We start from the raw sequence: 12,500 nt of genomic DNA, 5'->3' as shown, positions 1-12,500 counted from the left end.
GTTGGCAAGTTCAGTACCCAAATTGGTTTCATTAACAATATGGAGGTTCTGAGCTTGCTCGTCCCTATTAAACTCTCCCCGATATGTTCTGCTTTTAATATTTATAATTTCTTCTTGTTTGGTTTTCCAGTAACAATCAGAATACCTTCTTAGCTTTTAAACACATGAACAGTGTTCAACATTCTTAATTTGTCAGTTTTCTTTTCGATTTTTCACAAGGAGTGCACACTACATTAATCATTAGAACCATTTCCACTGGATCTTTCCAAAAAAAATCTTAGGCAAAATGTTCCATCAAAAAATAAAACAAATAAAATCAAAATTTTATATTTATTCCATGGTACAAAAACATAAAACTTCAAAGATATGACTTCATATTTAAAATAACATACTTTGCAGGAATTAGTCATAAATAGCATATATATATATATATATATATATATATATATATATATATATATATATATATATATATATATATATACACACACTGCATATATTTCTTTACAAAGATTTATGACATAAAATATTTCATCAGTTGTTCAGATTCTAATATGTATCATGATAAATATAGACAACATCAGTTTTATATCTGTGTAGATGTAGCTATAACAATAAGCATTTACCACTCAAAAAACATGCATATCATATACCTGTTTTTTTTCTATATTGAAACTCTTAACACAAGACAATGAGATTTCCATACACTCTTCCATATTCAGAATTAACAATGTTTACAATAGCATGATAAAAAAAATGAGCTTGAATATTTCTTAAGGCCGTATCACACTAGCACTTTCTCTGTCAACTTTTGCATTTCCATATGAACTTTCTGTATGCAAATGGACTGACCCTATCACATTACCAAGGCAGCAAACATTATACCCATGTAAACAAACATAGCACCATCTGAGTGAGGGCCTGGGAATCACACTAGCTTTCAAAAAGCCTCAAATTCATACAGAAAACGTAAAATTGACTGAAAAAGTGATAAGGCCTTTATACTGTCATGGATAACCTTTATTTCCATGCTTATACATATACTACCACTGGGACACAGTGCATTTGTTTTCATGAAAAGGGAAGAAAAAAAGCTCAACCCGATACAGCAAGTGTCAAATAAGCCCCATCATTATAAATAAATTTAAGTGGAATGTTTGCAACTTCTAGATCATCTCTCCACAGTTTTAGCACCATCTTGAGTCATCTAAACAGCGCGCTCCTTAACAGAACCATCCTGCATTCCAAAGTATGCAATTTTGGCCATGTTCACAAATAAGCCAGTTTCAACAACACCTATAAAGGGAAAAATAGTACATATAACATACAAATAACAACAATGAGTGCAAATGCAAAATGGATGTCTGCATTTTAAGTGAAAATCACAAAAGATTAATCAATAAATAAGAACTATCAGCTGACTACTCACCAGGTATCATCATGATCTGTTGATTAACTTCACTCCAGTTGTGCTTCCCGTCAAATACCCAATCCAGAATGAAGTTACCATTATCCGTCACCACTGGACCCTGGAGATGAAAAGTGGGATGGCACAAATTTAAAATGAACATAGTTATAATGGTATAATGGCATCTATTCTACTAAGCATCAAGTTTTACATATTATTCACATTAATTACAATAAATTTTTTCTTCACATCACAGATTTTCAACCTGCAGAACTTAATATTTTCAACACACCATTTACTAAATATGAACTCTAATGCATGCTCTAATCTTCTCAAAATATAACCCTATGGACAATGCATGTAATATTATTCAAGATATGCAAAATATTACAGAAACAGCAACAGAAAATATGAAACAAAATGTAAAAGGTCTTCTTGTCCCTGGAAATTCAAGAGAGAAACTGAGAGAACTTCTTGCCAGTTTCCCTACTTACAGCTTTGGACTTTGCCTGCCGAAGGAGAGCCTTTCCCCCCAACATCGACTCGATCTTCAACTGAACGGGTCGGTAAGCCATGGGGACCACTTCAATGGGGACCCCTTTGCTCCATTGCTCTCCTAGTAATGATGAATCTTTCCTGTAAATAGAATCATGGGAACATAGAGGTGTTTTATATATTTGCAATTTTAATACTACTACTGCCCACAGACTTTGAAACAAATATAATAATTATGGCAATTATAGGGGAAAACAAGAAAAGAAAATCATGTACAAATAAAATCAAAGGAAGTGGAAACGAGCATCACATATCAGGAAAATGGAGTACAAAAAAATTAATAATAAAAAAAATACTTAAGCCAGCACAAACAAAATACACTCACATATTCTCCCCCTTTGCCTCATCTCCAAACTAATTACATTAATCAAAAACCCCCTTTAAAAATGCTATCACACCCCACACACACAAACCTTACCTGTAGTCTGCAATCACCACAAAGAGTTTTGCCGCAGCTGCCACAATCTTCTCCTGCAGCTGGCATCCTCCACCCCCTTTGATCAGCGTCAAGTCAGAATCGGCTTCGTCCGCACCGTCAATTGCCACGTCCAACTATACACGGAGAGGGACGCTTAGGCTCAGTTTTGAGGGGAAGAAGGGGCATGCTTAAGATGACATGCCTGTTACGATTTTTGAAACCAGTCTTTCTCGATAAAGAGTATTTGGAAAATTATCTGATCAGAGGTCTATACATATTTCCTTTGGTTTCACCCTAAATGTTTAGTACTATCAAATATCTGAATTGAATATTGAAAGAATGAAAGATCAAAATAACTTAAAAAAAAAAAAAAGAAAAAAAAAATATTAATATAAATTCAACATGACAAAGCTATTTACAATCTCACAAAATAGCTGTGCAGCAGTCTTACCTCAGGAGTTATCTCCAGATCGGAGAGAGTCAGATTATTGTTCACAATGAGCTGGCGGGCTTGGAAGGACGTGGGGACACAAACAACCTTCAAGCCATCTTTGTGGACTCGTTCAGCTGTGTGACATAAATAAATCCTATAACCTTTTCCTGAACGTAATGACATCTTTTTGAATCACCATTTTGTAATCTAAATCCTTAAGCCTTTGACCAAAACTTTATGGCATTAGGCTGAAATAATAATAATAAGTAAATAAATAATAAACAAAGACTTTTTCCTTTACTTATCACTTAGAAATATGACCAATAATAGTTGTAAAATAAGATTATATATACATATATATATATATATATATATATATATATATATATATACACATGTATGTGTACATATGTATATACAAGTGTATATATGTATATATTTGTATATATATATGTATATACATGAATACATATATGTATATGGTTCTCAAATACCAAGTCTTTTTCAAGTATCACGCATAAAAATATAATTCACTGTCCTTAACAAAATGACAAAAAATCAACACTCACCTAATCTCTCTACTGCATAAACAACAGTTGATCCACTGCCTATGCCTACTCTGTCATCATTCTGGGAAAGAAAAACAGGATTTATGTGACACTCAAATATTTAGGTAATCTTTACACTAGAAATCATTATCATCACAACAATAATAACAATAAAAACAATAATCATAACAATAACAATAAAATTCATGAAAAATACTAAAACAATAAAAGTAAAAATGAAAATAAAAATAACAATAATAATAATAACTATAATAACAATAACAATAATAACAACAATAAGAATAACAATAACAATAATAACAACAACAATAAGAATAACAATAACAAACACCATGATAACAATAGTAATAATATTGATGATGATGATGATGATGATGATGATGATGATGATGATGATGATGATGATGATGATGATGATGATGATGATGATGATGATGATGATGATGATGATGAAGTTGAGGATGACAGTAATAATAATAATAATAATAATAATAATAATAATAATAATAATAATAATAATAATAATAATAATAATAATGATAATGATAACAATGACATTAAATAATAATAATAATAATAATAATAATAATAATAATAATAATAATAATAATAATAATAATAATAATAATAATAATAATAATAATGACATTAAATAATAATAATAATAATAATAATAATAATAATAATAATAATAATAATAATAATAATAATAATAATAATAATAATAATAATTATAATAATAATAATAATATTAATAATAATAATAATAATAACAATAACAATAATAATAATAATAATAAAACAAAATAATAATAATAATAATGACAATAATAATAATAATAATAATAATAATAATAATAATAATAATAATAATAATAATAATAATAATAATAATAATAATAATAATAATAATGACTTTAAATAATAATGAAAATAATATTAATATTAATATTAATAATAATAATAATAATAATAATAATAATAATAATAATAATAATAATAATAATAATAATAATAATAATAATAACACTATTAGTAAAAATAATAATAATGATAATATTAATAATTACAATAATAATAATGATAATAATAATAATTGCAATAATAATAATGATAATATTAATAACTACAATAATAATAATGATAATATTAATCATTACAATAATAATAATGATGATATTAATAATTACAATAATAATAATGACAATAATAATAATTAATACAATAATACTATTAATAATAATAAAAATAATAATAATAATAATAATAATAATAATAATAATAATAATAATAATAATAATAATAATAATAATAATAATAATAACAATAATAATAATAATATTATTACTATTAGATGGCTAGGCATGAACTGACTGTTATGTCATCCCACCCTTCTGTGCTCTGGCAAAAGCCAAAAGCTTCACCACGTCCTGTGTATTCTGGAAAGTTTGCTTGCCTCTGTACAATTCATCAGTGAACAAGGAACCAGTTCAAGCTCAGTTCAAACTCTACCTTGCCAGAAAACATATATACATATGAGAGTAGTTTGTTTGCTTTGGCATGAGCACTGCAGGATAGAGATCACTAAAGCTATGCTAAGGTGTGGCAATCATGTGGCTATCTGACCTTCCCTAGCCCTCATGGAGTCTCAATATAATATCTAAGAGGGTTAGAGATGGTAAAATCCGCTTGAAGTCATGGATAAGGCATTTCCTGCATGACATAAGTATCAGTATTTATATTTTAATGATTCACTCCCAATTTACAGACCATAACATACCCACACCTGGTAAATAGGGACTAAAACTAGGTCAATATGTAGAAGAGGGTAGTGGGTTACTTTAAATAAAATTTGATATTGTTCTGCATGAAATCCACTGCTTTCAATAATTCTAGGCATTGAATCGTTGAGGAGATATGATCACCATCTCCATCGACAATCTTGATTTGAGAGTCCCGATAGCAGGGGAGGGCATGGAGTATGTCAGGGAAATTATGGGGTAAAACAGGACACCCCTGGTTGTTAAACAAAATGTCCTAACCCAACATCCAACCTAACCTAACAACGTGGTATATATTCCCTAGACAGTGGGCTCTGCCACCTGACCCCCATGGTAGTATATGTGCCTAGCCAGGAGGCTACGCCCCCTGGACCCCCGTGGTAATATATATGCCTAGCACTGGACCCCATGATAGTATATGCGCCTAGAATTCACCCTTGCAATGTAAACAAGATGAGCAACTTAGCCAAAATTGGGGGATTTTCCCTTTTCTTTTACGCATGGCAACCTTGGGAAGCATCTGCACACATATTGCCACAGAAGTTCTATCATTTCAAGTAGGTTTTATTACCCAACGCTGCCACTACTTTATACTACATATTGTCCCAAAACGGTCATCCGCATCGGCGACGAGCGGCTTTCTCACAGAATTGTCCCGGATTTGAACGTGGGAACAAAAATCAAATCGCTTCGGGAGACACTAAATAAACTATAATTAAACTGTTACTTAACGTGAAATTCTGACACTCTTCAAAATTCCACCATACGTGACTCATTATTTGGAAATCAGCTGATTCATGACACTAATTAGAAATCATAACTTTTATCTTCATTAAATTTGCTGAAATTGCCTTTTCTTTTGAAGACATGCTCAGTGTATTAAAAAACCTCTTTTCCTCACCTTTATGTGTGTGTCAACGGCTTTAAACGCGGCGGCTTTCTTTGCACTCTCGACGGGATCCATGGCTGCGTGGCCGCTGGCTCTTGAGGTTTTTAACTCGCGAAAAATAGAGAAAGTTTGAGAAATTTTTCTCGAGAGGACGCAAGGTTGCCGGAGCTGAACCATGGCCGTGCACCTTGCGAAAGTCTTTTGGTTTTATTCTGTGGTTTATTTTCTTCCTTGGTTTGGTCTTTTTTGTTGTATTAAGGTGTTTCAGTGAGACGATTTCATGTATTGGAGCATTTGTTTATTTTGTTTATAGGTGATGGTTTGTTTACGAAAGTATGATGGTTATTATGGAGAATTTTGAAAAGTGAAATACCTGATTTTGTTTATATATCTTTCACTTTCGTAATAAAGAAAAGATTTCTCAACTTATCGTTCGCCTTGCCTTAACTATGACACAGAGCAAGGGAGGACTTGGGAGTGATTTTTTTCTTATCTTTTCTTATCTATGGGAAGCGAAATTGAGAATAGCCTTCAATGGCGCCAAATTCAAACACATATGGGTCGCCGATGAAAATGGTTTTCGTAAATTATGCAATTAAAAACTCACTCACTCACTCACTCACTCACTCACTCACTCACTCACTCACTCACTCACTCACTCACTCACTCACTCACTCACTCACTCACTCACTCACTCACTCACTCACTCACTCACTCACTCACTCACTCACTCACTCACTCACTCACTCACTCACTCACTCACTCACTCACTCACTCACTCACTCACTCACTCACTCACTCACTCACTCACTCACTCACTCACTCACTCACACTCTCTCTCTCTCATCATACATGTAAACCTTTATATATCCACACAAACCACAATACATGCAATACACACATTTATGTACAATTTGTGTACAACTTTCACAAAACATTTACATCTACTTCTGATCTCTGTAGTTCTATTAATTTTTACTAGAAGTAGTAGTAGGCAACTATTTCTCATACTTTATCATACACAAGGTAATCTTTCAATGTTTTTTTTTCTGGTTTTAGACGACACTAAAATACGTTACATGAAAGCCATCATTCTGCCTATTATTCATTTCTTTGAGTATTTTTTTCTATAAAAAAATCCGAAGCGCTTGCTTTTATAGTAGTTATGTCTTGAGAGGTTAGTTAAAAATGCAAGTCAATGAGAATTTTTTTTTTTTTTTTTTTAAACAAACATTTTTCTACTAACATGAAAAATTACTTAATGAAGACCATGATTTTCCTTTTATTTTCTTGACAATTCTGGGATAATAAAAAAACTGATAACACCTATTTATCTTTTATTTACACAGGCAACTACACACTTTCATGTGAAGGTGATACTATTTATTAGAATACAAAAATTCCTTTTGCTGAGACTGGATAACTTCAAAATTCACTTTAATAAATCAAAGTAAAAATAATAATAATGGTAAAGCTCTAAATAGAACACCTATTTTTTGTAAAACTACCCATTAAGTGAAAAAACAGACATGTCATAGTCATGTCTCTAAATGATGAAAAGGTGATGATGATAATTTTTGCCATGATAAATACTAAGAGGAAGATGATGAAAAGGGAGAGGGAGAGAATAAGGGAAAAGGAGGAGACGAAGAAGGAAAAGGGAGAGGAAGAAGAGAAAGATAAAGAGTATGTAACTTATTCCAATACAGCACAGAGAAGATCAACAATATTGTCTCATTCATCCCTCTTTTCTAAAGTTTCTTATTCTCATTCAGATCATGGTCACAGCACAGACTAAAGACGACAGTCGTACTGTGATCAAGTCCCTATAGGAAATACATATTTACAGGTAATGATAGGTCTTGAAGTGATGTTGTCTTGCCCTCTTATCTTCCTTACATAACACAACAATGGGTAAACTTTCCCCTTTGCTTAAAAGTATGAAACATGTGAAAGGTCAGGAGAAGAGAGGACACAGAGGTATTTGGGAAAAAAAAAAGTCTTTAATGTGAATGAAAATTACCGACTGGCAATTGGTAATATGAATTTCAAATATCATAAAATGAGTAAAAAAAAGTGAGTCCAATTATTTCCTCTAAAGAAAATACATACAAAGACTTGTCAAGAATCATATTCATACATGCTATACACCATTTAATCAGATGTAAATAAAAATAAAATTGGGATATCTAAGCCTTCATTCACATTCACAACAAGCATTCACAGACAGAGAAAATGAAAAGTAGACTATGATGAAAACCCTACATCTAATCAATAAAAATATTAAATTAAATCAATATGATTCAAACAGCTTTGAAGGTGGGGTATTCCAAATGGCCGAGGACGTGCGCTTGAAGAATCTCCTGCGCTGGATGGAAAAGATTTGGCTGAGATCAGGCATGGTGAGAAGCTCCTCTGGGGGGAATATACCATCCATGGCTGGTGGGTTGTACTCCTGGTTGATGAGAGACAGCTTCAGCTGAGACCCTGGAAGGAGAGATGCCAAAGTTGAATTTCAGGTGCTACTCATATCCTGATTATGATAATTATTCGAAGTGTGGAAATAGGATAATGGATAAGTGAGTCTATGAGTGTAAGCATGTTTGTGTATTTAGAGGCAAGTATCCTATGAGCTACACAATCAAGAAAATGATCAGCAAATGATGTAGGTCAAAAGTTATTGGGTTAAAGGGTCATATTTACTCTTAACCCACTACTACCAATGATGACATGTATGTTCATGCCCTGCCCATTGTGAGTATAGTCTATTAATTATGTATAAACATAGTTGGCCTATAAGTGCTTAGTCACCAAGGAGTCAGTTACTAGTCTGACCAATCTGACCTGTTTATCCTTCTCCTTGATTTTCAGAAATATCCTTTTTTATCAGAGATTGTTGTAAATATTGGTGGCAGGACTATTATCATCAAATTGTCAACAACAGTATCAAAATCAAAGGCTTAGGGGGGGGGGGAAAATCTCAAAAAAATAATAATAATAAAAAATAAAGGAAACAGGAAATCTAGTGAGGTCATATAGGCCTGCTAATTGCATTCTTGGAGACCAAGCAATTGTGGAGCCATCTACAGTATGTGTTTATACATTCCTCAAAGCAAAATTATAGGTTGCCAGTGGCAACAGATAAGTTGGACAATTACTGAAATAAGACACTTTAATGTAAATTACCACTATTCAATTGTTTTACTTTTCTAAATAAATAAACAAATAAAATATAAAATAATATACTCTCAAAATTTCAGTTTCTTTTATTAATCCAATATTTCAGGCCAACTTTGTCCTACAATGATGGTACCAGAAATTTCTGGGTGTCACTCATTCCAGTGACTTCTGGCAACTATCTAGCTTTTTGGCTGGGGAGTCCGCTGCATATAGTGGAACAAAGCTTTTGAAGGATGCTTGACCTCTGTGCTTATTTAGGAAAACAAGCCTGGAATGTACCATCATTAATCCTATTCTTGCCTGTCATGACCAGCAACACTGGGTGCATTGCAAAAAAATTTAATATTACGTGAATATAAACAAATTATACAAATAACAAAATGTTATTTATTGTTATTGGTATTGCACTGTAATGGACTACCTAGAGAAGGATATGTCATCTGTGCAAGTAAAACAGCCTATTACTATTGGGATACTGTATTTAACCCAATGTCAGAAGGTTTATGTACTGTCCCCTTTAGATTTTAGCGAGTTTTGTTACATACAGATGGCTCCATGTGTGCTCAGCCAGCAGGGAGTCTATCAGTTGGCCCTAGTGACCGATCCTGATTTCCCCTTTCCTTGCATTGGTGGGAAAATGTTTTTCTTTATATTACTATTAATAGACATTGTTATCATTCTTATTGATATTATGATAATTAAATTGTCATCAAAATGTTAATAACATCAAAGACAATGAAATAATAGAAATGAAGCTTTCAAAAAATCAAAGAAAAGGGTAAATATGCGAGATAGCTGAGACTAATAGTTGACTCCTTAGTGACTATGCAGTTGTAGAGCCATCTATGTGTATAGATGACAGATAAACTTTTACTACAGTAGGCAGTAACAATGAACACTTGCTACCCATGCTCATTGGGTTAAAAAACAAATAGACATTGGAGAATGTCAAAAAACAAAAAATGCATATGCATAATGAGAGAGAATATCATTGCAAAGCATCTTGACACCATACACAAGCATTTGTGTGGTCTGGGCCTACAAGTCACACACTTGGGAGAGTCACTACTCAATTAAGCCTAATGCCATGATTTTTGGCCACATGCAAGCAGTGATGCCCCTGGATCCAATGTCTGAAATATTTGTTTGTTTCATTGATGAAATTATTCCCCTCAAAAGCTTGGTTGGAACTAGCATTCATAACTTACAGTACATGTAATTAACTCTATAGCCCACGTAGTATTCCTCATGCAAATTGTCATCTACGAACATACCTTGAGCCCATGCTGGAATTCTCTTCTTAGGAGCCGACTCATCATCCGTAGAGTCATCACTCTTAATGTCACCAATGTCATAGTTGTTGGCATTAGCAAGCTTCTTTGGTTTCTTCATCTCAGGAGTCATTTCATAGCTATTTGAACGCCCAGAGTTCCCTTGACTGCTTGCCGGGGTTTGCCCACTAGTCTTCGTAAAAGTGCTGTTGAGGTTGCTGCTGTTTTCTTTGTTGTCATTGGCATTGTATGTGTCATTCAGTCCAGCCTAAAAAAGGTTTAATAAGTTAATGTGACATACTGAAAGTTGTGAAAGGATCTTACTCTTCTTATTAGCATTAGGTTTCATTCAAATTATTACAAATGGTTTTAACAAAAAAATGTGCTACACATCAAAGGTAATATAGCATTCACACAATTATAAGAAAATGTTCATATACCTTCTTAACAGCAGCCATCTTCAATTGAGCAATTCTCTCTGCTTCACGCAACCTGAGATTCTCCAACTCCTTGCGTTCCCTAAGAATACGTTCTGCTTCAGCAATTCGTCTAAGGAAACACAATTGATTAGTTACGTGACATTGTAATAAGGAATGCTCTGGAAATTTCAGGACGAAATCCAACATGACTTAATTACCAATAAATATCAGAATCCTAAACTATTCTGCATGCAAAACACCACCCAACACATATATCTGAACTAACCTCTTCTTCTCTTCATCTTGCACACGTTTCTGCTCAACAAGATAAGCACGTCTCTCTTCTTCAGCTTTCCTTGCCTCCTCCAATTTCCTCTCCTCTTCTATTCTCCTTTCTTCCTCTTGCTGCCGCCTTCTCTCCTCCTCCTCCTGCTGAAATTTAAGAATACAAATCTGTTAGCCAATTTCTGTCACCCCCCCAATCTGGTATTATAAGACAGCATACAAATGTCAAATCATATCTAAAAAACACAGTCCATCTGAGTGCACAATGGGAGTGGCTGGTCCTCTCATATTGACCAGGCCAATAAGCTCAATTTTTAAGTACTATTATCATGCTGCATCCAAGAATATTAGATGCCAGATATCACACAACATCCATATCAAAGTAGGACCTCAATTCCACTCTCCATTCTCAACCAAATTCATCCCTATTACCAAAATACAGAGTACAGGATCTAATGAACCCTCTTGCCAAGCCTGAAAGGGTTAAGGAATAAAACGTCCTGAAACAAAAGATCTGCGGAAACACATTTCATGCCTACCTGCTCTCTTATCTTGCGGTTCCTGGCCTCCTCTTCAGCACGTCTCTTGGCTAGGAGCTGCTGCTTCTTGCGCTGCTGCTCCTCCCTCAACCTCTCTTCTCGCAGCTTCCTATCGCGTTCCTGCTGCTCCTTGGCTTCAACAGCCTTTCTCTCCTTCTCCTCCCTAGCTTCCTGTACACGGCGCATTCTCTCTTCATTGCGCCTGTTGACAAGGCAGGAACCAACAATAAATACTTTGCCACCATCGCATGTGCTTGAATGTCTATGTTATAATAGTAATAATAGTAGTAGTAATAATAATAATAATAATAATAATAATAATAAAAAGTGAAAATTACTAAAGACAAAAAATATACAAAATGTATTAATATCAACAATCATGATGATTAACAATAACAGTCGATGGAGCCACAACACACCTCTTCTGGTCCTCAGCCTTAGATTTCAAAAGCTCCTCCTTCTTCCTCCTGGACTCCTCCTCCCTCTCTCTCTTCTTCAAAAGCTCCATCTGCTTCTTCTCTTCCATCTCCTCGCGGGACGGCTTGGAGGGCGCCACTTTGATGAAGGTCGACATGGTGCCGATGTTCTTGATGCGCTTGGCCTCATTTGGCGTGCCCGAGGTCATGATGGCCCTTGTGCGGTTGGCCTCATTTGGCGTGCCTGAGGTCATGATGGCCCTCGTGCGGTTGCCCTCAGTCGGGGTCCAGACCTTCTGCAATGGGGTAAAGGAAGTCAGATATGGTGCCATGTGGT

The 12,500-nt window shown here is 34.0% G+C and overlaps 2 protein-coding genes across 3 annotated transcripts in view; both read right to left on the bottom strand.

The window, feature by feature from the left end:
• Positions 1–316: 316 nt before the first annotated feature.
• Positions 317–6,250, bottom strand: LOC125035096 (ribose-5-phosphate isomerase-like). The gene is made up of 7 exons (XM_047627243.1): positions 6,066–6,250; positions 3,384–3,444; positions 2,833–2,948; positions 2,382–2,515; positions 1,903–2,044; positions 1,430–1,529; positions 317–1,296 (listed from the first exon to the last, which is right to left on the bottom strand). The coding sequence occupies exons 1-7, from the start codon at positions 6,228–6,230 to the stop codon at positions 1,208–1,210; spliced, it is 807 nt and encodes a 268-aa protein (XP_047483199.1). The 5' UTR covers positions 6,231–6,250; the 3' UTR covers positions 317–1,207.
• A 1,123-nt stretch (positions 6,251–7,373) lies between these two features.
• LOC125035371 (inner centromere protein A-like) overlaps positions 7,374–12,500 on the bottom strand; it is a 15,855-nt gene continuing 10,728 nt past the window's right edge. For both annotated transcript variants that reach the window (XM_047627721.1, XM_047627722.1), the window contains 6 exons: positions 12,167–12,459; positions 11,748–11,949; positions 11,210–11,355; positions 10,945–11,053; positions 10,508–10,772; positions 7,374–8,540 (listed from right to left, as the gene is read on the bottom strand). In XM_047627721.1, coding sequence (XP_047483677.1) covers positions 8,347–8,540; positions 10,508–10,772; positions 10,945–11,053; positions 11,210–11,355; positions 11,748–11,949; positions 12,167–12,459 — 1,209 coding nt within the window. In that variant the 3' untranslated portion in view covers positions 7,374–8,346. The remainder of the gene's footprint in view (positions 8,541–10,507; positions 10,773–10,944; positions 11,054–11,209; positions 11,356–11,747; positions 11,950–12,166; positions 12,460–12,500) is intronic.

Source organism: Penaeus chinensis, chromosome 19 (genome assembly GCF_019202785.1).
Source record: "Penaeus chinensis breed Huanghai No. 1 chromosome 19, ASM1920278v2, whole genome shotgun sequence".
NCBI classification, from domain to species: Eukaryota; Metazoa; Arthropoda; class Malacostraca; order Decapoda; family Penaeidae; genus Penaeus; species Penaeus chinensis.
Note: the sequence above shows the minus strand (reverse complement) of the source record. Positions and strands in the feature narration are given on the sequence as shown.

Bases quoted from the DNA above. Each gene is read 5' to 3' on its own strand.
- LOC125035096 (XM_047627243.1), bottom strand. From the start codon at position 6,230: ATGGTTCAGCTCCGGCAACCTTGCGTCCTCTCGAGAAAAATTTCTCAA. The intron at 2,949-3,383 runs GTGAGTGTTGAT...TATGTCACACAG, and splicing joins TTATGCAGTAGAGAGATTAG to CTGAACGAGTCCACAAAGAT. The intron at 2,045-2,381 runs GTAAGGTTTGTG...TTCTATTTACAG, and splicing joins GTGGTGATTGCAGACTACAG to GAAAGATTCATCATTACTAG.